At 43.4% G+C, this 25945-nt stretch overlaps 1 protein-coding gene across 2 annotated transcripts; it reads left to right on the forward strand.

Moving 5' to 3' along the window:
• Positions 1-6384: 6384 nt before the first annotated feature.
• LOC136500853 (transmembrane 9 superfamily member 2-like) lies at positions 6385-12819 on the forward strand. 2 transcript variants are annotated; one of them, XM_066496315.1, is made up of 8 exons: positions 6385-6937; positions 7066-7226; positions 9858-9898; positions 10002-10581; positions 10668-10805; positions 10889-11045; positions 11122-11606; positions 12232-12819. In XM_066496315.1, exons 2-8 carry the CDS (start codon positions 7078-7080, stop codon positions 12449-12451), a joined length of 1770 nt encoding a protein of 589 aa, XP_066352412.1. In that variant the 5' UTR covers positions 6385-6937; positions 7066-7077; the 3' UTR covers positions 12452-12819. The 2 variants fall into 2 exon arrangements, with proteins under 2 accessions (XP_066352412.1, XP_066352411.1); XM_066496314.1 differs by having other exon boundaries at positions 6386-6913.
• Positions 12820-25945: the final 13126 nt, after the last annotated feature.

The following is a 25945-nucleotide window of genomic DNA, read 5'->3' on the forward strand; positions in this document are numbered from 1 at the left end:
AATTTCTGTAGAAATATTTGACCTGTTATAACAGTCCATGCTCACGGAATACGAGCGGTCTGGATTCTTCAAGATTAGTGGTTACTGTGGATGGTGGATGGTTGGGAATTGAGATAAACTTGACTATACTTTAATATCACTTGGGAATTGGGATTGTTCGCTAAAGTAGTGATACAGGATGCTAAAACTTGATCAACTAAAATTACGAACCACAAGTCAAACAGTGTAATCTTTTTGAGACTCATAGATCCCTTTGATATACTTGCTAAGCATGGTGAGCTTACACTTGCTTTGCATCCAATGAAAATCCCGGATGGGTACCAGATTGCTAGTCTAAAGGAGTTAGGCTTGTGGTCAACCAGTCAGTCGTCCCTGTAGATTTGGAGTCTCCGTCTAAAGATCGGAGTTGTCTTTCCATTATCTATACTCTGAGGTTATATTATTTATACTAATACGTTATGTATTTAAGCATTGTCTATTGATATTACCCTTATTTGTGGCTATATGTGAGATTTGACTTTCTAGGCTCACATATAGTGTGTATCTGATTTTGTCTTTAAAACCGGGTGCGACAGAGAGCCATCTTCTCATCATCCATCTCATCAAAGCTCAAGTCTTCATCTTCACTTGATGATTTTTGCTTTGCCTTTCCCTTGGATGATGTGACCTTGAATGCCACACTCTTCTTCTTCTCATCTTTCTTCTCCTTCTTTTCTTTCTTCTCATCATCATCTCTATATGTATCATCGGTCATTATATCTACCAACACTTGGTTTGGTGTCATGGTGTCCAAACCACTCCTCACTAGAATAGTGACCAATGTGTCAAATCTTGAGGGTAAGCATCTCAAGAACTTGTGGGAGAAGTCCTTGTTCCTTCACCTCTTCTCCAAGTGCTTTTAGATTATTGACAAACACTTGAAACCTATGGAACATCTTCGGCACACTCTTATCTTCCTTAATCTTGAAGCTTGCAAACTTCTCCTTGAGAATGTTTTCCTTTGCACCCTTCATGGCTTGAGCGCCCTCAAATGATTCCCTTAACTTCTTCCATGCCTTATGAGCTCTCTCAATGTTCTTGATTTGCTCAAATGTTCTCTCATCCAAAGCATCATGAATGGCACTAAGAGCAACAGTCATTATTTTGGAGTAGCATCTCTTTGGTGGCGGTGGGAGCCTCTTCATCATCAATCTCAATCTTGGTCTCCACCACCTTTTAAACCTTCCTATTGATTGACTTGATATATGTTGTCATCTTAGCCTTCCAATAGGGATAGTTGGAGCCATCAAATTAAGGTGGCTTCTTTGTGTTGTTGATTTGAGTCATTTTGATATCCGAAGGTTGTTAAGCCTCAAATCATGGTGACCAAGGCTCTAATACCACTTGAAAGGTCCTAATGGCTAGAGGGGGGTGAATAGCCTATAAAAATTTCTACAACAATACTTAGCAAACCGGTTAGACAAATATGAAGTGAAGCGAGTGTTGCACTAGCCTACTAAAAATTCAAGCCACCTACCACAATTCTAGTTTATAGTCTCTATCCACACAATGGCTATGTCACTACACTAAGTTAGTGTGCTCTTAAAGGCTAACTAAAGAGTCACACTAACCAAACTAACAAGCTCTCACGACTAGCTACACTAAAGAGCTTGACAACTAGTTTGTGGTAATGTAAAGAGAGAGAGCAAGATGGTTATACTGCCAAATCAAGGAATGAATCAATCAATCACAAGAATAAATACCAATGAAGACCAATCACCTCAAAATCAAATGATGACATAATGATTTTTTACCGAGGTTCACTTGCTTGCCGGCAAGCTAGTCCTCGTTATGGCGATTCACTCACTTGGAGGTTCACGCGCTAATTGGCATCACAGGCCAAACCCTCAATAGGGTGCCACACAACCAACACAAGATGAGGATCACACAAGCCACAAGCAATTTACTAGAGTACCTTTTGGCTCTCCAATGGGGAAAGGTCAAGAACCCCTCACAATCATCGCGATCAGAGCCGAAGACAATCACCAACCTCCGCTCGACAATCCTCGCTGCTCCAAACCATCTAGATGGCGGTAACCACCAAGAGTAACAAGAGAATCCCGCTATGAAACACGAACACCAAGTACCTCTAGATGCAAACACTCAAGCAATGCACTTGGATTCTTTCCCAATCTAACAAAGATGATGAATCAATGATAGAGAGGAGTGGGAGGGATTTGGCTAAGCTCACAAGGTTGCTATGTCAATGCAAATGGTCAAGAGAGTGAGCTAGAGCCGGCCAAATGATATTTATAGACACCCCAAACAATAGAGCCGTTGGCTCAATTATTGGGCTGACTGCGGGATGACCAGACGCGTAGGTCATGTGCACTGGATGTGTTCGATGTGGTGACCGAACGTGTCCGATCGCTATGTTCGGTCGCAGCCTGACCGCCACGTGTCCCTTTCAAATTGTTTAGCCATTCGCGCCCAACGACTAATACTATGTGATAGGACGCGCTGTTAGAAAATGATCGGACGTAGGAGACGCGGCGTCCGGTCGAGTCTAGAGAGCTCCTAGAGCCGCTCTAGGCCGATCGGACGCTCCCAACGTCTGATCAATTTTGCGCTAAAAACTCGAGACTTGCTAGTTCATACCGGATGCGTCCGGTGTGACGACCGGACGCGTCTGGTCGCTCTCTGCGCTCCTGCTTCGGGTCTAGTCGCTCTCTGCGCTCCTACTTCGGGCTATATCACTTTGACCTAACGTTGAACAGTAACTCATCAACGTCCGATCACTCCACTGAGCCAGAGTTCGGTCACCTCGACAACTCTACCCGCGCCTGACTAGAATACCAGACGTGTCCGGTATCAATATCGGATGCGTCTGGTCACGTCAGGAACACTACCGCTGAGACAGTACTGAATACGTCCAGTATGCATGTCGAACGCGTTCGGTCACCCTGTGACCAGCGCAATCAACTCCTTTTCAACTCTATCTTCTTTACCCTTGCTCAAATGTGCCAACCACCAAGTGTATCTCCTTGTGCACATGTGTTAGCATATTTTCATAAATGTTTCAAGGGTGTTAGCACTCCCCTAGATCCTAAATGCATATGCAATGAGTTAGAACATCTAGTGGCACTTTGATAACCGCATTTCGATATGAGTTTCACCCCTCTTAATAGTACGACTATTGATCCTAAATGTGATCACACTCACTAAGTGTCTCGACCACCAAAACCAAAAATCTCCTATCAAGTTTTACCTTTGTCTTGAGTTTTTTGTTTTTCTCTTTCTTCTTTTCTAAGTCCAAGCATTTGATCATCACCATGCCATCACCATCATCATGATTTTCACCATTGCTTCATCACTTGAAGTAGTGCTACATATCTCATAATCACTTTGATAAACTAGGTTAGCACTTAGAGTTTCATCAATTCACCAAAATCAAACTAGAGCTTTCAGAGACAAGGCGAGCTAGTGGTGCTAGAGGAATTAGCGCGGGGTGAAGTGGTGGAGGCTGGCCATAGTGCGGGCAGGTGATGGGCCTTAACGGCATGGCGGCGGGCAAAGCTCTAAAATTGGAGCTCGGTGTGACGCTGAGTCAAGGCAGGGTGAGGGTCGGCTAGAGAGGGGACGTAAAGGCGAAGACATGAGCACGAGGAATTGATGAGAGGTGCGCGCTCTCTGGCTTCACCGTGATGCAACGCGACGGCGACAAAAAATAGAGAGAGAAGATGGAAAGAGAGAGACGACGCGGCTGGTGGGCTCGGCTCGTCCTTGCCTTGGCGGGACGCAAGCGGCGAGATCAGGAGGCTCATGCGTCGGTGCTACAGACAACACGTGCGTGCGTCCGATCGGTGTGGCCCACTGCGGCCGTAGTGTCATAATTGACAAAGTGACGGCGGCGTGCACGACCACGTGTGGATGGCACCCAACTGGGCCAGGGAGGGACAAGCGTGGTGCAACAAGCAGACGTGCATACAGGAGCGACACGACGGCAGCGGCAGCGTCGCGACGCGAGGCAGGAGTGGCGGACGCGACGGTAGTGGTAGCGCGGGACGGGGCAGGAGGCAACAGCAGCGACTCTGCCACAGGCGCAAGCAGGGGCAGCAGGGTGCGGGGCCAATGGCTCGCTGCGGCTGGCCTCGGCCAAGCCTAGGCGGCTCGACCGGCCAAGCGCGGCTGCACGGTTGACTGCGCGGGACGTGACTGTGTGCGTGGTGTGGGGAAGCCAGTGCGGTGACCGCGCACCCGGCGCCAACCAACCCGAGACCGGTAACGTGCACGAATTTTAAAGCGCTCAACTTGACGAAACGGTTGCTTCTGGACCTAAACCATCTTCACCACATTCAAGGATGGCATATGGAACTACCAAATCGAATCATAACACTGCATCACTCCTTAACCCAATCTCTCACAATAAATTGCTAAACATAGCAATGTCTAGCTGTCGGCAGACTTGAAAAGTTCTAAGTTTTTGAGCTGAATTTGATTTCCATTTGCTGATTTCTAAGATAGCGGAAATATTAGCTAGTAATATCATTTTTCGACCGCAAGTATTTCACTGTCATCTACAAAATTTGTACTTCCAACTTTATTAAGGTGACACATATATATTCTATAGCATTTTTGCTTAATAAAAATTAGTTTTAAACCCTAAGTGATATAACACGAATCAACTTTCGTTTCGTATTTTAGTTGATCGTTTCGAGTTACAGAAATTGATCTACACACTTTATCACATGCATTAACACATAAACATGATACTCATGATATGTTTTAGTAAATGATTTATGGTGTAACACCGAGGGTGTTACACTAACAGTTATGCTTCCTACCGTTTTACGACGGGTGTGATGGATAGGGCTTTGTTGCTCGCAACAACAATGGTGAGTTCTTAGAGGGGGATGTGGACATCTTGAGCGGTTTACAAGCCCTATACATGCTGAAGCACTTGCAGCGTTGAAAAGTCTTCATAAGTTGGCACACTTTTTTTTTTGACAATAAAGAACTGTGAGGGAGATCCCCACAGTGAGAGCCATTTTCATTAATTTAAAAGAGAGAGAGGTTTATACATACAGGGAATTAACTGAAAGCATCAAGCCAAACACAAAAAGATGACCGCATGTCAACTTTAAACCTAACCGACTGAAGTAAACATTGACTTTTAAAGTTTCCAAGCCACCTAGGCAAAGCTGGATCATGCCTTTGGAAAACTTTGTCATTGCGCACCTTCCATAATTCCCAAGCCGCAATCAAAACTGTCTCCGCGAAGCATGGAATAGTATGTGAGGTTCTTGCCTGTGTTAATCTATCAAGCAGTTGTATAGTTGAGTCCCAGTTGACCCCTATCCTTGCCCAGCAGCTCTGAGCTAAAGGGCAATCAAAAAAGAGATGTTCAATGGTTTCCTGCTCACCAGTGGTGCACATGATACACACCGTGCCATCTTGCACGTTCATGTGACGTCGCTGCAGCATTGTCTTGGTGTTGAGGCGATCAACAAGGACAAGCCAAGCAAAAAACTTGATTCTAGGAGTGCATCTTGATTTCCACACCATCTTGAATACTGGATGGGCATCCACAGCACTAAAAATATGGGCATAGTAGCGGCGTGAGGTGTACCTGCTGCCCCAAATTGGGATCCACCGATCAGCACTATCATGGTCATATGTGAGACTTTGCAACTGTTCTTGAAGGGATTCAAGTTCTTGCAAGGCTTGATCAGACAAAGGTAGAAAGAATATAGTGTCCAAATCCTCAGCTTGCATGGTCTCAAGAACTGAAATACCATCATTTCGGGCAAATGAAGCAAGCCGTGGATATTTGTGTGCAAGAATCCCATCAAGCCAAAAGTCATCCCAAAAGCAGACAGAAGATCCATCTCCTAGTTCACATCTAGTAACTTGTCTGAAGAGAACATTGAGACGGAGGACATCTTTCCACCAGAAAGAGCCCACCTCTCTAGTTGCATGAGGAACTCGGTTACTGTAATATTTACTCCAAATGAGGCTCACTTGGGAATGACCTGAATTATTCTTGAGACTGATGCAACAAATTTAGAGAAGGCTCCGAGGTCTGACTCAATGGACAAGGAGTGCGGAAGGCTGCATCTTTCGCCGTATAAAGAAAATTATGAGTGGGTCTTTTGTTTAGGAGATCCGGTCTTACTTGAGATCTTGCACCAAAGTGGATGATAGCCTTGCTGCTTATGGGGCGAGTGTTGTGCGCTATGGTTTCGATGTGTTCATGGACTAGGTTCCCGAATTTGTAACCAATTTGGTCTATGATGATATGCCTAGAGCCACTGGTTAGTGGAAACCCTTGTGTTTCATCAGTTAAAAAAAAGAGACGGTTCGGCGTTGTGCACCCGAACGGCAGTAATAGGCGACCGGGCAAACGGGCGCCCCCGCCCCGCTGTGCTGAACGCAACCAAGCCGCGGAATTTAGAAATCGCGAGTTGCCTGCAAGTCAAAAGAAGGGTACCCAAAGAAAACACGTCCGGCTCTTTTATCTTGTTCATCTTCTTCCATAGATCCAAGAGATTTCTCCATTCCCACGTCCGGCTCTTTTATCTTCTTCATCTTCTTCCATAGATCCAAGAGATTTCTCCATTCCCAAGCTGCTTGACCAGACAAACCATAAAAAAAATTGAACTTTCAATCCATCTCCCCTCTCCGGCTCTTCCTCCCAAAACCTCCACGAGCTGCCCTGTCCAGCAGATCCCCGGCCGTTGCCTCCCAAGAGCCCCGCCCCAGTCGACGGTTCCCACCCAAATCCGCCTCCCCAGTCGACGGGTTCGCAGCAAATCAGCCGCCTCCGCAGCGGCGCGGGAGCGGCGCCGTTGGGACGCTTTCCCGCTGAAATCTCCCGACGGGGTCTCGTCATTTTGACGCCTGAGCTTCATCCGGGTGGAAAGTTTGGATCTTAGTAAGGATCTTATGGGCTGGAGGGGTCGAGTCTGCATCTCCTCTTTTGCTTTTCGCTCGCAAAGATCTCGCCTTTGGGCGTTGCATGTGCAGGCCGCTCTCTGGTGCGGTCAAGATCTCTCTGACTTTAGTTCTGTCGGTGCTCTTGAACAGGTGCTTGCGGAGATGGCGAGGGCGGGGCCGGCTGCTGTTCTTGCTGTGGTGGTTTTGGCTTGTGCACTGGGAGCCAGAGCTGATGGCTCTGATCACAAGTACAAGGAAGGGGATCATGTCCCCCTCTACGCCAACAAGGTCGGGCCTTTCCACAATCCAAGGTACAGCACACTCTTGCAATGCTCAAACTTCAGATATGGAATCAGCATTATGTTGTACTATGGTTTCAGTTATCCTTACAATGCGAGTTTTCATAAGCTTGCTGTTTATGTTGGTGGTTACGTTACAATTGGATCACTAACAGTTTGGATGCAGTTATGTCGCTTTAACCCCAGTCACCATCATGTAATTATTCAATGGCTAGCATCTCTGTAATTTGGTAGCTTCTTTTCCTCCTTGTACGGTTTGTCCTTCTGTTAGCTCCGAGCTAACAGCCCTGTAACTTCTATTCATTTTTTAATATATTGTTCGGTGCTGGGGAGCTTTGCTCCACAGTTTCTCTTAAAAAAAATAGTTTGGACGCAGCAGCTTAAATATTACTAAGTGCGTCGTAGGTCATGTACTACTCAATTATAGGGCTTAGTATAAAAGTTATGAATCTGCATTCCGAGACTGTTATAGTGGTATTCTTCAATTATAGGAATGGAGTCATGTATTACTAAGTGTTTGCAGAGCTACTTATTTAGCTTGAATGCTTGATAATAATCTTGATAACTCCATACTTGTACCGTGCTGAATGTCATGGCATGGCACAAAGAATGTTCCCTCAATCTTGCATAACTGAAAAAATGAGCCGAGTACAGACTGCATACTTCCACAATCCATCCGAAAAAAATGGGACGAGTACAGACTGCATACTTTAACAATCAGGATCAGCATGGCACACAAAGATGACTTATGTTTGCGGAACCTTCAACAATCAGGTCAGCTGAATAGAAAATCACTAATTCACAAGGTTGTATAAAAACATATTGACACAGAAGCACAGATCACAAGTGTGTACATATTCTCTGTTGACACATAATAACAGATTCTTTTCTGTACACATTTGACGCATAGCTCAGATCACAATTCACAAATGTGTATAAGAACATATCACAATTTACAAGCACCAATTGTGTGTAAGAGTAGATCAAGCACAAATGATATTCCATAAAAGAACAATGTGAAGCAATTGTATAAGCATATCAGTACATATGTATTACACTGTCTTAGAAATTATGTAATAATGTCAGGCACGATTGTAGGCAGATGAGCTCTAGGCTCTAGCTATTGAGGCGTCGAGCAAGAATACCATCCTAGAGGCTTTTGTAGTATTCCTGCTGAGTGATGGACATGGTACTAATGTCGATTCATAATTCTCTCTTCGTCCAACATCCTCTTGAACTCATTCAGACTTATCAAGTTTAATCCTTTCTTGTGCTGGTATTTGCTCCTCAGATTGGCTAATCTGAGGACTCAAACCAACATCATCAGTACCATCTCTAATCAAGGTTGTGAAATATCACCCTCCATGTATATGTCCTGCAAAAACATTACAGAGCCTCTCTATGAACGGAAAAGAACATAAAAGAAAGAGCAGCTAAACTAGTAGTATCGCTTATGGTCTAACAAAGTGAATACTGAATAGAGGCTGCAAGTGAACAGAAAATAACAGCTAAATTACATTTGCAAGTACTAGCTAGTAGTACTGCTCATGGTCTCACAAAGTGAAGACTCTACCAACTGAGCTACTATCACTTATTTATTTTTTATAGTTTCCCCGCTATTGCATCGAGCACAAGAGTTTGCTTTTCCCAGACAATTTTCGATCTTTGACTTCTAGAGAACAATTTACTTTTCAAACAAAACAGTTTAACACCTGAGATGTAACCCGGGGGAAAATCTATGTTAGATCCACATGAGGGGCTGGCCGCTGGCCTAAATGGGAGAATTATATGTGCTGATTTTTTTAAGCAAGTACTTCAGATTCTGTTCTCCCAAAAGATGATCCTATCCATAACTCAGACACAAGACAGAGCTTCACCCTAGCCGGTTGCAGAATCAAACAAAACAAAACTACTGAGCGGATCATCATCTTTCAGCCAATGCATGGGCCGACGGCCCTTGCCCTAGCTGGAGTCTGTCTCCCCCTCCTGCTGACCGGAATGAAAAGGATTCACCACTGCCAAGCATCTGGGGATGTGGATTGACCTGCCGGTGCCACGATTGGGTTCTCCCCAGCCATGGGCTGCAGAATTGTTTCATGGAGTACGCCAACATGGCATATCTGCAGAAACGGTGGCATGTGGGGAAGGGGAATGTGGCAATAGGCAGACCTCGTGGGAAAAGGATTTGCGTGCGCAGGGAAGGAATGCTATGCTCCTTGCCTGTGTGGGAAGGTTTTCACGACTCCGGATTCAGAGTGGGGTCGACTCTCCACCTCTAGCTAGCGAGGATTGCAGGATGTGGTATGGCCATAATTGGAGAACAATTTTGGGGTGCTGTTGGCGGTGTTTTTTGTTACCAAGAAACTCAATATATGGCTAGAGGAATTGCTTTACAGATGCTCTTGGTTGCTGTTACAGTGTCTTTGTGGTTCCACATACACTAGCTAGAAATAAGCAGTATGGATATCTCGATCGAGGATAGGTTATATGGGCAATTATGCAATGTGAGCTATGGCATTTTCATATTTTTGTTAATGCTTAAAAAACAGAATCTACAAGGGAATAAACATGTGATGTCTCTATTGAGCCTCTTTGTTAGCACTGTTTTGCTTTTGTTTGATCATGAGTTGTCGTGTATTGCAGTGAGACGTACCGGTACTATGATCTACCCTTTTGTGCACCAGGTATACAAATCCCAACCTTTTCTGCTGTTGTTTGCTTTAGCGATCTCTTTGACTGGTTCTGACCATTTATTGCTTCTTTCTGTTAAATGCTGGCTTGTAATAGAACATCCAAAGGACAAAAAGGAAGCTCTTGGCGAGGTTCTAAATGGTGACCGGTTGGTTGATGCCCCATATGAGTTGGACTTCAAGGAAGACAGGTACTCCAAGGTTCTCTGCAAGAAAGTATTGTCAAAAGAGCAAGTTGCCAAGCTCCGGGATGCAGTTGCCAAGGATTACTACTTCCAGATGTACTACGATGATTTGCCATTATGGGGATTCCTTGGTAAATTGAACAAGGACAAGGATCAAGGAGATGCGAAGTACCTACTGTTTAAGCACATCCACTTTGACATCATGTACAATGATAACCGTGTCATTGAAATCAATGTACAGACTGATCCAAATGTGGCTGTGGATATCACAGAGGACAAGGAAGTGCCAATAGAGTTCTCTTATTCAGTGACATGGAAAAAGACAGATATTCCTTTTGAGAAAAGAATGGATAAGTACTCCAAGTCTTCCTCTATGCCACAACATCTAGAGATCCATTGGTTTTCCATAATTAACTCGTGTGTTACTGTACTCCTCCTGACTGGTTTCCTGGCTACAATCTTGATGCGTGTTCTCAAGAACGATTTCATCAAGTAAGATATTAGCTACTGGGCTCCATTCTAGTCACCTAGCTTGCAGTTTACTAGATGCATTATTAATTCATTAATTTTCATTGAAGGTATTCTCATGAAGATGAGTCCCTTGAAGACCAAGAGGAGACTGGATGGAAGTATATTCATGGTGATGTCTTCCGTTTCCCCAAACAGAAGTCCGTTTTTGCAGCACTTATTGGATCTGGAACTCAGCTTCTTGCCCTGTAAGACCTCTGTCAGTTTAGATTATCTTATTAGTCAAGCTCTGAAAGGATCCTATCCGTTATTAATGATTCTTGTTTCACAGTGCGATTTTCATCTTCCTCCTCGCTCTTGTTGGTGTCTTTTATCCATACAACCGGGGAGCTCTTTTTACTGCCCTTGTTGTCATCTATGCTCTTACATCCGGTATTGCTGGATACACAGCCACTTCTTTCTATCTGCAACTGGAGGGAACAAACTGGGTAAGCCATGCTTTAATGATCATCTTTCTTCAATCCTTTGCTGCTGTGTGTTTACACGTATGTCTATGTGTTTCAGGTTAGGAATCTAATATTGACTGGCTGCTTATTCTGTGGACCTCTCTTCTTGACATTCTGTTTCCTAAATACAGTTGCAATAGCGTACAGTGCTACAGCAGCTTTGCCTTTCGGCACTATCATTGTCATTATCCTCATCTGGGCACTTGTAACCTCTCCTCTCCTTGTGTTGGGTGGTATAGCCGGGAAAAATAGTAATACAGAATTCCAAGCCCCCTGCCGCACAACCAAGTACCCGAGGGAAATTCCTCAGCTTCCATGGTACCGAAGCACCATTCCTCAGATGGCAATGGCAGGGTTCCTCCCTTTCAGCGCAATTTACATTGAGCTGTATTATATATTTGCCAGTATCTGGGGGCATAAGATATACACTATCTACAGCATCCTCTTTATTGTGTTCATTATCCTCATCATTGTCACAGCCTTTGTCACAGTGGCACTTACGTACTTCCAGCTTGCTGTTGAGGATCATGAGTGGTGGTGGAGGTCAGTGTTTGGAATATCAACTCATCTTTATGCTTTATCCCTCATTTTTGTTCTTGTTTGTGGTTACCTTTTTATTGTCTTTGAAAATGCCATCCATCAAAACTAGAAATGAGAAGCACAAGGTCTGGTTTGTAGCAACTATTTTAGTACATGGATTGCTAGATCAGAGCTTCCTGGGGAAATGTTTATAGAAAATGCATTTATGATGTTACTGAAAGTACTGGAACTTAATAAACACTCGGGCATCCAATGAGAAATTAGAATAAACTTACTTCTATAGCACTTAAGAAGTTATATTTCAGCAACAACTTTGAGTTGAGATATATCATCTGCTGTTGTTTTGTATCAACTGATGCTTGGATAAAGTTTGGTGCTAAAATAAGGCTGATGGATATAGGACACTCAAGATGTGGATTATAATGAATGATATGAATGAACATATACATTTTTGGAATCGTGGTCTGTAGCAGAGAAGTCAGAATTTATGTGTGCATTAGGGAACCATATCTGGATAAACTTGTTAGATGTCTGTTCTCTAGTTTTGTAGGTATGTTTTCATTCTGTCTTGCAGTTTTATCTTCCACGTGGAATACAATTACAAACCTGTAAAAATGTGTGCTTGCAGATCTGTCCTGTGTGGAGGCTCCACGGGCATATTCATCTTCTTCTACTGCATCTACTACTACCATGCGCGGTCCGACATGTCAGGCTTCATGCAGACATCCTTCTTCTTCGGCTACATGACCTGCGTCTGCTACGGCTTCTTCCTCATGCTGGGCACCGTCGGTTTCCGCGCATCGCTCTTCTTCGTGCGGCACATCTACCGCTCCATCAAGTGCGAGTAAACATTGGCTGTTGCTAGATGTGCTCACGTGGTCCAACATGTCCATGGCTGCTGTTTGGGTGGCTTCAGATCCGAATGGAGAAACCGTGACCAGTTGGATTGTGCCTGAATTATGCCCAAGCGCCAGCATGCCCCTCAATCTGACCCTCTTCGCCTTTAGCCTTTATATGTTGGAGCTCCCGGAAAGGAGGATGTATGTAGTGTAGGACTGTTACCAGAGGCAGTGTCTGTCAGTCTGTATTATTATCTACACTTGTAGTCCAGTCAGTGTCACCCTATAATTTTGTTGCTGAAACCTGTCTCTTGCTCAGTAGAACATAGTATGCTTGTATGTGAAACAGAGGGAGGAATGAATTAGCATGTACGGAAGTCCGGTGTGATTGAACAAGGACAGTTTAGGTGCAAAGGCAAGCGCAGTCTCTTTTGTTTAGGTGGAGATGCTGCAGGTTGGGCTAATTGGCTCACATGGGCTTGGGGAGGTGAAGTGGGCCTAAAATAGGCCTACATTACTACACTACTCTTTTTTTTTCTATGCAACCCCTGGCTCTATGGCCCTGTTATTGGAACCATAATCTCGACAACATTGCGAGCAATCAAGGTCTCTACAAATTCTGGGAGGGCCCACACGTGGCGACCACCCGGGTCCCAACACATAGCGAGCTTAGCTAAATTATGTGCTATTCCATTACAAGCTCTAGGAATAGAAATGACACTACTGCATACAAAATGCTCATTCAACAAATCACTGAGTGTCCCTTATCAACATTCTGCATGCTGCCGAGATCCATGGATGGTGAGACATGAGCTTTTTGAAGAATTGTCGAGTCCATCTCCACCTGCACTCGTGAAATGCCATGATCTGTAGCCGCTTGCAAAGCCTGGGCACACGCGGCTGCTTCAGCTGTGATCGCATCCTGGGATTGATCCCAGGCGACTGGCCCCTGCAGGCACCACTTCGCCTTCATAGTCACGGACAGTAAAGCCCCAACTTCCTTGCATCATCTCCTGGACCGAATTGATCATGAGCTGGCCCGGCGGTGGAGCTTTCCATCTAGCATTCCCAGCTGTCTGCCTGATCGACTCCTTCCTCTCCTACTTGCTCAGATCGTTAAGTACATCTGCAGCAACGCCATCCACACCCTGACCCTTCTTCCCTTTGTTAATTTTGTCTCTCAGTCCACCACTTCCAAAGGAATAACACAGTTTTAGTTCGGACTTCTTCTTTCAGTGATAATATTTCAGTCACCACTTCCCATGCCGATTGCTTTGACAACAGCTGTTGGCGAACCGGTTCAAGGGAAAGAGTAGACCAACATCGCTTCACCAGCTTGCATTTAAGAAAGCAATGTCCTTCATCCTCATCCAACCGGTGACAAACTAGGCATCTTGTATCGAGCTGCACACCTCTCCTCTGAATATGCATCTTGAAAGCAAGACAGTTGCGTGCCATGATAGAGTGATAGCGGGGAAGGAATGAATTATTAGGGATACAAGAACAGTTTGGGATGGGTGGACAAAGTCCAGAATGGTTGCACAAGAACAGAGGTGCAAAGACATGAGCAGTTTGCTTTGTTTAGGTGGACATGCACAAGGTTGAGCTAAATGCCAACCCCAGCTACTTGCATGGGGTTTGGGGAAGTGAGATGGGCCTAGAAAAAGGCCTCAGAGCAGGTCCAAGCGCATCTTTGTGCCTTTTTTTTTCCGTTCGCTTTCAATAAAGATACTGTATTGTTATGTTATTTAAAGATGAGATGGAGTGAGACGGTGACGTGAGATCAGATGTCTCTGGACGACTTTGAATATAGCTTAGCTAGAAAAAGGCCTGTAGCGGGGAGATTCTTGTCTTGGGCTTAAAGGGAAGGGAAGGGAAGAAAAAGGCAGATTCCCCGGGACCAAAAAATGGAGATGCCAAACGAGGCAACGAACATGCATGGGGTGACAGCAACTCTCACTCTCGCAAAGGACCAAAGTTGAAAGAAATGCACTGGCTTTTTCTAATCCAGTAGTCTAAAATATACACACATGACTTTGTTTTGATTTGAGTTTTTATTGCAGCCCTGCTGTGTTTTTTTTTTTTTTTGGTATTGTTCTTTCAACCCTGAAGATGATGAGAGCTTCATGAACAGCTGTGTTTTTGTCCTGATTTTTTCAGACGACGTAGGAGGGGTCACCCATCACCCATGGATATCTCAGTGATTCCCCCCATATATGCTGAAAGAAAGCCTGAACACACACGTTGCATACTTGCATTGCGTCATGCGTTATGCTGTCGTCTTGTCTGCAAGTTCCAAAGCCTGAACTGAACATGCTAGTTTGCGCAATCCGGTTGTAGGTTCCTTGTTGCCTTTCTCCTCTTCCTCCATTATGGTCATGGATGCATGGATATATCCTATGCTTCCCTTGTTTTGTCCAGTCTGCTCACATCAAATCGAAACGGCGACATAATTAACAAAGTGTCATTAAACACCTAAACCATCCCGAAACTTCGGATGGAAGAAACGCAATGACTGTTCATCAGACACGTGATTGTGATGGCTCTATCAACGCCGCAAGTCGCAACGACAAAGTTAACAATGCAACGTCAAATCTTACAACCGAACCGAGCGTCGTGTCGTACAAGGACTTTGAAACGTAAACCTACCGCTGGGCTGTTGTTATCTTTCGCCGAAAGCCAGTTCCGTAAACTTTCTCGATCTACCATCAATCAATGTTATATACTCGTGGTTTTGAGAAGAAAAAAAAAAGAAGGTACTCCGTCCAACTCAAAAATAAAAACACATCACGCGTTGAAACAGTCAAATCTTTTTTAAGTTTGACTAAAAACACAGTTCCAGTATACTAGTATAGTACCAAATCCAACCGTTTTAAGTTTATATCAAGTTCATATATGAAAATCATTAAACAAATCTAGTTAAGAGTCTTGTGGTTGAACTTGTCTACTCGGGTTCAAATCCTCGACTTGACGAAGTTGTTTGTATTTTTCTAGATTTAATGGCATTCTTTTACTAGCAGGTGACCTAAACATCAGCAGTGAGATGCATGAGTCGGTTCAGTCTGTTGAAGGTGTTCATAGCAACATGGTGTATGCGCGTGTTTTGTAAGGGTGCGTGTACGTGCATGTAAGAGTGTTGTATCTTTACTATGATGGGCAAAAAAAATAAACATCAATATTTGTATCGCATTGACTAAGTAGTGAAATGCACCTCAGGTCCATTGAAGTTGTTTATAGGTGTCATATAGATCTCCCAAAGTCTCAAAATGCATTTTTTGTCCCCGAAATTAGTTCGGGTGTCGTTCTAGGTCCAGACATTCGTTTACCCGAACCTGGTAGCTAACGCGGCATGCTGACTCAACACTTACATGGATATGACACAAAAAAAGCTTTTGTCAATATTTGCCACGACATGTGGGTCGAAGACCCTAAAATACATTTTGAGGCTTGTAGGGACCTATATATGACAGCCGATAGATAACTTTCGAGAATTGTTGGTGAATTTCACTCTTAAAAAAGTATATCGTTAGATTCGTCATGGAATATATTTTTATAGTATATCTATTTGGTGTAATAAATATTGATACTCTTCTCAGTAGATTCGATCAAACAATTTTAGATGGGTTGACTAAGGATAGAGCTAGAACTGTATTTTTTTTATGTGGTGCTTGCGTAGAAAAAACAAACAAATGGAATAGAATATAGAATAAAAGAAAAAGCAAGGAATGGTGGGGAGGTAGGAAGAGTGGTGGTGGCAGGAAGATGTCCACGACCACGAGAGTCGAGAGAGACGGATGGTTGCTGTGGTCCACACCTGACCTCCAATCCAACCCCAACCCCACCAGTCCTTTTCACCCAGCAACGACAGACATCGCGGGAAATTTATCGGCCTCCCTCCGTGCAAGCTGCAGCGCAATTACGCAACGCGAGCGCGAGAAGGAGATTTGACGACAGCGACGGGGCGAGGCGAGCCACGGCAGCCCCCGCCTCGGTAGTCGTCTCTCGCCTGCACGCGGGCTGCGTCTCGCGACATCGCGGGGGATTTGCCTTTGCTTTGCCACGAGATCTCCCCGTTTCCCCGGCCGCGCGCGCGCGACACGACACGACACGAGAAACGGAGCCGCACGAGCCGTGCCGTGCCGCGCCCGTGAGATACCGCCGAGGTTGGCTGGGGGAGCAGCATGGGTTTGATTTGATTTGATTTGATTGCCTCATTTCTTTAGGGAGGATGGATGGACTGATTGCGACGTGATGGCTCCACTAATCCTCCTGCATCCGTCTGCCTGCCTCACTGCCTGGCTTCTTCAGAGTCTCATTTGGATTCTTCACCGATGGCGATGGCGATGGCGACGTCCTCCCACCCACCCAGCATGCATCACCATTCACCACACACCTTTTTTAATCTCTCTCTCTCTCTGCCCTACTGGTATGGTACTGCCTAGACAGAGACACACACAGTGTGAAAGGGACCCTACCCCTGCGTACAATATTGATATTGTATCTTCAAATAAATTTATTGTACTAATAATATTAATTTATACCATAATTATTATGATTTATATATATTTAATCAAAGTTTTTTCTCAGAAACGAAAACAACAGTTATTTAGAGACGGAGACTAGTACTGTTTTATCACTGTGACTAAACTTAATCATCTACTAGTACTCACTCCGTCCTATGAAATAGTGCTATGTGTTAGTAGATCAAGCTTGACAAAATTTATTATATATGAAAAATGCTAATATTCATCCTATGAAATAGGTACCATTTTCACAATATAGGAGTACATTTGATGTCCTAAACATTAATATTTTCATTTATATATTTAATCAAACTTTAGGCACTTTAACCAAGAATATATCTAGAATTGTATTCTTTTCGAGACGAAGCTAGTAAATTTTAGTTTTACTCCATCCAAATAGTTGTACTTAAAGATTCAGTAACTTTTAGCACACAGGATTAGTAAATTTTAGTTCAACTAGCTGACGGCTAGTCTAGGTGGCGATTAAGAGCAGGTACAATAATACATCTTAGTTTGGCTTATAGCCAAGCCAACTCATCAAAATCCTATATGGAAGAAGAGAGAAGAAAAAAGAGAAGCAAATGGGCGCCGGACCTGGCTCCGAGCGCAACACACCTCCCCATGCAGCATGCATGGTCCCGCAATGGACCATACTCACGCTGCTTTCTTTCTTTACTGTGCATCATGTGGTCCCGTTTAATAAAAAAATAAAATTTAGATTGTATGACGAGCAAGCTACCGAACTGGCTAGCTCGTATCGTTACTGATTCATTTATATAAGAGAGAAATACTGCTGACTGATTTATATAAATAGTATTTATGTAAGGGGCTGGCTAGCTCGTATTGTTACTGGTTCATTTATATAAGAGAGAAATACTGCTGGCTGATTTATATAAATAGTATCTATGTGCCAGCCGATCACGCTGTGTAAAGCTTGTCTCTACAACTTGTCTAGGGATAACGTGGCTTGGCTTAAAGCCAAGTGCCTGTTTAGTTTGTACTTCATTTGCAAATTTTTTCAAGATTTCCGTCACATCGAATCTTTGAACACATGCATGAAGCATTAAATATAAATAAAAAATAAAACTAATTACACAGTTTAGACGAAATTCACGATACGAATCTTTTAAGCCTAATTAAATTATAATTGAACACTAATTACCAAATAACAACGAAAATATTATATTTTGTCAAAAATTTTGCAAACTAAACCAGGGCCAAATCTTCTATTGGGCTTGCACTAACCGGATCCCTAGGAGTCCTCGCCTACGTGAGAGGGAGATGGTACTCGAGTGATGGTACAGTGGTACCACTGCATGCATGCGTGTAGGATCGGGGACCACCATATGCTACCTCTCTGCTAAGGGCACGTACAACGGTGGTTTGTCTGGATAGTGCTTTGTCAGTGCTTCCGTCCAATTTAATGAGGTGAGAGGGTGTTGTCGTCGTCTCGTGAAGAGACAGCCAGGGTCCGAAGTGAAATTGTTCGTCAGTCACCCGTTGTATGATCCGTTGCGAGCCTACGATGTACCCTTTGATCCGCTGCGTACAGGTGCCCGGTGTTCCTGCCCCTACCTCAAATCAAATAATGAGATATACGGAGAGACGTATGTGATTTATGAGATATATTATATTATGATAGATATACTACGTTATATATATAATATATATGATTTACTTTGAAGGATTTATTTTGTATCAATTAGCAACATAATGGTGCATAGAAATAATATTCATGATTGATCACGGCTATATACAAGCATTAAACGATTTGTAGATAGCCAAATAAACAGCAGTTATATGTGGGTTGTATGAGCTGTCTGTTTAGCCGTCTATGTTGTAAATTCCAAAAATTTATAGACAACAGCTATTTATCCGTTGTACATGCCCTAAACGTACAACAGATGTTGGCCTTGCAGGCTCAAAGGTTGGTGTCATATGCTGCAAATGAAGGAGTATCACTTTTCATGTTGCCCTACATAATTTAGGCAAATGAGCATTTAATGTATTTGCTCATGGTCATAGACACGAGCCACCTGTTCAGTTTAAAAAGGGGTAACGATCGAACATTTTCTCCCTCCTGATTTCTAGTTCTATCATATCGAATATTTGACATTAATTTTGAGTATTAAATATAGACTAATTATAAAACTAAATATACAGATTGAGACTAATTTATAAGACGAATCTATTAAAACTAATTAGTCTATGATTTGACAATATGGTGTTATAGTAAACATGTGCTAATGATGGATTAATTAGGCTTAATAAATTTGTCTCAGTGAATTAGTGACGACTTCTGTAATTTGTTTTATTATTAATATTCGAACACTCGATGCTGACATCTCATATGACATCTGATATGACACCTCTTAAATTTTAGTCCATGAATCCAAACACCCTAAAAGTGCTAGCGGCATCAGATTGGTTGTTTGTTTGTTTGCTTATAAATGAGTTGTTGATTGTTTACTTATACCGGCCAGATTGGTTGTTTTCTCAGTGACAGTTTGCAGTACTTAAGGGATGTTTGATACCATGGGATAATTGTTAGCGACATAATTGTAGCTCAAACTAATTCTAGTGCAACCAAACAAAAGAACTAATAAGTAAGCTTTTTTTGCGAGGTCTTCAACTAGTTGTTAGCTAACTATCTAGCCAACCACAACTAATTTGAAATCGGGTTGCCGTACATTACGGCTAATTTGGAAACTTAGATCCCCTTGGCGTCCCTGACTTTTTTCAGGGTGGAAAATCCATGGAGAAATAATTTGAATAATAATTTAGTTGTTCACGAAGGGTTTCCCATCACGGGGTGTGGCTCCCTTGCTTCCAAATTAGCCCTTAGTCTAAGGATCTATCGACACAGAATTTTCGTCCCGTGCCGAGGACACACGCAGCAAGCCGGAAGGGTCCGCTCGATGGAGCAGATCCACCTAGCTTCAGCGCTAGGGGTGATCGATCCTGCATGATCCTCCTAAGACGTGCCAGTCAATTTGACCATGTAATTGACAAGGAGAGAAAGTTCATCAGTAATTAAGGGCGGAACTTGCCGGTGTTGCCAGACAGTCTCGAATGTGCGGCTATGAGAGCCGATATGAAAGGAGGATCGACTAAATAGTCGATTCCAGTATATTCATGAGAATAAATCAATTAGAGCTCATAGGGGTTGTATAAGAAGAATCGGTTATCATTCAGGAATAAATATCATTAATCGAACAAATATTAATCAATGGCAATAAGATGTTAACAATGATCGGTTTGTGCTGAGCCAATAATTATAATTAACCGAACCCCTTTTTATATAAAGAAATAATTCAACACCACTTAATCATTTAATAAAGATAAATCTAATGAACATGTTAGATCTCATCTATCATCATGACCAGTGGGGCATGAGGCAGAATCATGCAGGCCGTAGAAATAACAATAGACTCGACCCTAACTCATTACTAATATCAGTGGGGCATGAGGCAGAATTATGCAGGTCGTAATACAATAATAAGATCATAGGGTTAACATATCTTTCGACCTATCTTTACTTCAACTGGTCTCGTGATGCGAACTGTTCGTGTAAGCACTCGATATCGGCTAAAATAGTCGATTCAGGCATAACGCACAGTTAAAGTCATGCATTACTAGAAATAGATCTACTAAATATCGATTCCCCACTCCACGGTGCTAGCAGTGGGGTGTGAGGCAGAATCACACAGGCCGTGATAACGGGCCATAAAACGGTTCTCTCTAGCCAATAGATCTACTCAAGATGCAACATGCCTTAACCGCACGTTATGCATGATCAAGATTGATGTAAAACAGCCGATAAGACATAACTTATCGTTTAAAGTGTAGATTGGATCAGTTTTAGGTTAGCAAACGATGGGTCAAATAAGATATAAGGCCGATCTAAATCAATCTCAATCGGGCAGAGTGATATTGCTGTAATTAGATAAATAATGAAAGCAATAAGCAATATGGGTAACTTAATGAATCTATCAAAGACTGCCATTCTAAGGTAGGGCCGATAACTTGACCTTGATCTAATTCAAGCAGTGGGGTGTGAGGCAGAATCACACAGGCCATACTTGAATTAAACAAGAGTCGATAACTAGTTTATACCAGAGCCACTAGTGGGGGTCGACCAAATCGATGCAGCCATACGAACAGAGGTATAAACCATGATGGTACTTACAGACAAGCAGTGGAGGATCGACCAGATCGACTGCAGCCGTACTCTCTGAAGAACTCACCGAGATCTACTCTACTCCTACTCCTAAGGGGTGGCCGGAGCCGGAAAAAGTAATTGACTTGTATTTGGATTGATTGATTCCTTTACAATAGCCGGGGTTTGGTATTTATACTCGGGCCATGTGTATGACTCCTGTCTAAACATGACTTATTACAATTTTTTACCCTAGAGAAAACATTCCTCATTTGAGATAACTTAGACTCTAATCTTTTCCTTTTTATAGAGTCCGGCATGCTTCGTCCTGGCGCCGAACGTAGCCTTTGTTGTTATCCGCTGGCGCTATCTGTGGAAAGTGGATTCCATTTTTGCATTTGAATCAGCTGGTCCCAATCTACACGTAATTGATTCCTTGGTGACATAATCTTAGAAGCTTTTGAGTCCCTATAACATCTTCTTCTAAATTTTGGTGTAAACACACGCCCCCTAATTTTGAGATAAAAGTAATTTTATTCCAAAATTATCATTTGTGTATTCCTGATTGGATCCACAGTCATGGGTAGAGAACCTTGATCTAGGGTCCACTGTTTGTCGTTGCCTGCGTCCACCCATGAGCCTATGCCTCAAAACTTTTCACAAGAGCGTCGCTGCTTCACTGGCACTTGGATTCATCTTCCCGAGCCGGCTATAAAAAGCTCATCTAACCCTAGCGAGAGCAGCTCAACAATTCAGCCATGTTTTGCTTCCATCTACTCCCTTGAGTGCCTCTAGTTCCAGCCGCACCCTCCATGGTCCATTCTCTTGCCATGAAGATCTTGAGCGATAGAAAAATTCTTGTATATAGGGCGATTGTGTCTCCCATCTTAGCACCTTGTCGAGTAAGAGAATCAGCTACTGTGGCTAGAAGAATCCTTGTGATATCACCTAGGTTTTCTCTCCATGCTCGCAAAGCTGTTCCAGTGTTTGCAAATGGCTAAAATGCGTGGACACTTTCCCATTGTTTGCTCAATCAAATGCCCACCGGGAAAGCCACAAGCTTCTTTCCAGCGGCTTCGAGAAATCAGCTGGGCATTTGCTAGACAAGCGGCATTTTCCTTCCCTATCGCAATTTTATTAACGGGCCGATGTGACTTGGTTTATGATGACTTTTTGGCCCCATGGGGATTCGAACTCCCTTCAATCCAAAGAGGCCTTGGTGGGTTGATTGCTGGTCAATGTAAATCTTTTGATCTATCCCATGGCATTCTGTAATTTGGGAGAGCAATAAGTCTAAATCTGTTATCTCTTCGTTATCTATTCCCTGAATTCTCGGAGCGTCGATCATTTTCTGTATCTGATTTCAATTTCACACCGCTGGTGAGATCTATCTCTCTACCCTCCTAGGCTATATATACAGGCCACGGCTGGGGATTGAAAAACAACATGGTTCACCTCAAACCTTCCACGTCCTTAGTATAGTTCCTACTTCTTCGTAGGCTTGAGATCATAGAGAATAGCAAGAAGTTTGCTGAGGAGGCCCTCGATGGACCTGCATCATTGCATCAGCGCTTTCATCGACTAGGAGGGTGCAATTTGTGGTGCCCCCACTGCCTTAGAGAATATGACCTGACTCCGTTCAGCCTTTAGGGTCCTCTTCTCTAATAGCTTGTCACCAACTCCCTTGTTATCAAAGGAGGCGGATTGACAATGAAGATCTGCTTGCCTCCATTGATCGGCATGGCCAGAATCTTCGCTGAATGTCTCTCCCTTGCAGAATCGGCTCTGGCCATGATTCGATGTCAATCATCTCCTAAGGCCGATGATACAATAGCCAAAGTATTTTTTGGCCCATAGTTTGTAATATGTGATATCAGCAAACAATTCCTCTGTCTTTAATGATTTCTTCTTTTGTTTCGTATTCCATGCTACGTGCATCACTTTATTCATGTTTGCTTTGCTCCTGTGGGCGACACACGTTGCACTAGCTTTTACCCTTCTGGGTTCATTTTTGCACGAGAAGCGATACCCTCCTGGTACTGGCTATTAGAGCTATCAATCGAGCAAATTGGTTGCCTAGTATTAATCCAAACGTTAGGGTAATATTCCTTCAAATATTCCATATTCGATCACTCTGCCGAATCCTTCTTCAGTATTTCTAAAATATAAATATTACCCAGCGCACCACTGCTTGATCCGATAAGGTTCTTCTCAATTAGTCAACTATTTTTGCCTAGATTTGCTGTCCTCTGACCTGATCGGCAATTTTACTCTCCAAACCAAACCTCCCTCAGAGAATTGCTCATTCCTGACTTCTCAACCATAACATCGCAATCCTTGGTTCGTAGGCTTCAATGCTTTTTAAGAGCACGCAACCAAAGGCAGCACAAATCTTCCAAGTTATCCATCATAAATTTCTGGTAAACTTTGGCATCACGCACCTCAATCTAGGTTTAAACTTACCAAGGAGAGACTGTACTATGGCTATGCGCAGGGTTTATAGGGTGACTCCATCAGCCCTTTTACCCTTAGTCATTAAGGGTAATTCGTTTCCAGCCTTCCCGAAAGTCGGTCTTTGTTCTGACTGAAGAACTGATTTTGAAAATAGCCGATTCCAGACCCTTGGCTTTAATTTTATCTAGGTCTGAAAATACGGCCTTTATTAAGGGAGCCTTTCGATCTTCCATCTGGTGTCGTATTCTCTTCGACATTGGTGAAGTGGCGTTTCGCCTTCTATTAATTATGGTTGCCTTTTGCGCGCCCCGAGGCGTCCGCCTCTTCGCTTCATGTCTTCAAATACAAGCCGAGGGCTTTGGCCTCAAACACATCTCTATTTGCAACTGATCCTTCGCTTCCTTCCATCTGCCAAAACCCTGTAGTGGTTCCCTTCCTCTTTTCTATAGATCCAATCATTTCTCATGGCCGGCGAAGGTAATCGAGGTAAGCGCACGGCAGAGGAGATCCTAGCAGAAGACATGCCAATGAACCAGCGTCTTCGATGCATGAGGTGAGATTGGCAATCTCTGTTCATGATAACGATCTATCCTGACTTGCCTATAGGTTCATTGTGAATGACAGCCTTCATCCTTCTCCTAGGACTGACAAACCCGCTGATGTTGCATCTTCCAGTGCTGGCTTCATCGTCAGGGTTCTTCCAACTCATATGATGGTGATGATGCCCGACGCTTCTTTCGAGAATGGAGGGTGGCCGAGGACCGCTATTCCAAGGCGATTTGGAACAACTGCCAACTGGAGATTCAGTCTAGGAGTCCTCCAAGCGACCCTTAATGTGGCTAAGGAGGAGGCCAACGTCGTTCGAAGCACGGCTAGTTGAGTCTGATGCCATGGTAGCAGGTAGGATGAGCTCCATAAACTGTTTCCATTCTGGTTTCCTTTGCCTTTGTCTTGATATTCATCTGCAATTGCCAGCTCAAATGGTGCAACTAAAATCTCTCCAATCGGTGGCGAATGTGGTTGCAGGACGCCGTCAATGCTGAGGGGTTCCCCCATTGACACTCGTCTCCAAGACATCCTAGCCCACGCCTAGGAGATTGCTCTTCACGGTGTTCATCACGACGCATCAGTGGCGCTAACTGTGGCATAGGTCCAAACCAGGCATGATCTCCATGCCATGGGGTTGGCTTCTCGATTGGCGATGGCCCTGAGGGACATAAAGATTTGATAGAAGATTTCACCACAACGGCGGAGGCCATCGTGGACATCACATCCGCTCAGGATGTGGTGAATAAAGTCTTTGATTAGTTTGTACTTAGGGTAATCTAATGAACCAAGACTCCTGTTCTTTTATGAATGTGCCTTAGTGCAATGCCCTTATATATGATTGCTTTTGCTTTTTGTTTTTGCTCTATCGATGATACATATCATATCGGCTTTTATTGTCTTTGAAGATTTTCATTTTTTGAACTAGAGACGATATCCTCTTGGTACTGGCTATTAGAGCCAAGAACGAATCAGGCTATCAAATGTTGACCTGGGTGTTAGGATAATGTACCATAGAACTTTTTATATCAAAGGATCAAACGATTAATGAACCTAGGTCAATCATCCTATTAAGCAAAACAGAAGTTCTTAAGAAATCCATTAACTCTGAATCACACTCACACTTTGACTCAATGTTCACATACGTCGGCCTAAATCCATCTCCAAGACTCAACGCTTATTTTTCCTTTAATCTAATGGCCGATGTGAAGTCATGATTTTTCTACTAAAATAAGCTTTTAGAGCCGATCGCTTGCATCGGCTGTTGGCTTTCATTGCTGATCTTAATGAAGCCTCCTTCCCATGACTTGCAAGAAAAACATTCGAAGTCTCCTAGTTTCCCAGAAGACTGGATTGACTAGTCGTGATACTCATGGACTCATCAGCGCGCACCAGTTCGATGTCATCCCTAAGCCATTGAATCAAACGCTGATGCATGGTTGATGGTATGCAGCAATGTGCATGAATCCAATTATGACCAAGGAGCAAACTGTAAGACCCTTTCCCATCGATGATGAAGAATGTAGTGAGCAGAGTCTTGCTTTTAATTGTTAGCTCGACATTTATTGCCCCCTGGGCTTAGACTGTATTACCTCTGAAATACTTAAGCATCATGTCAGTCTCCATCAGATCTTCTGGTCCTTTGTCAAGTTTACGAAAAGTAGTGTAAGGCATAAGATTGACAGATGCACCTCCGTCTACCAACATCTTGTTCATCGGCTTTCCATCGATAAGACCTTTCATATATAACGCCTTTAAGTGTCGATGTTTGACTGGCTTGTCAAATATTGCTTGTTGTACAACCATCAACTTGGCAACTAT

The sequence above is a fragment of the Miscanthus floridulus genome, chromosome 13 (genome assembly GCF_019320115.1).
Source record: "Miscanthus floridulus cultivar M001 chromosome 13, ASM1932011v1, whole genome shotgun sequence".
NCBI lineage: Eukaryota > Viridiplantae > Streptophyta > Magnoliopsida > Poales > Poaceae > Miscanthus > Miscanthus floridulus.

Bases quoted from the DNA above. Each gene is read 5' to 3' on its own strand.
- LOC136500853 (XM_066496315.1), top strand. From the start codon at position 7,078: ATGGCGAGGGCGGGGCCGGCTGCTGTTCTTGCTGTGGTGGTTTTGGCT. The intron at 7,227-9,857 runs GTACAGCACACT...CGTGTATTGCAG, and splicing joins GGGCCTTTCCACAATCCAAG to TGAGACGTACCGGTACTATG. The intron at 10,806-10,888 runs GTAAGACCTCTG...CTTGTTTCACAG, and splicing joins GGAACTCAGCTTCTTGCCCT to TGCGATTTTCATCTTCCTCC.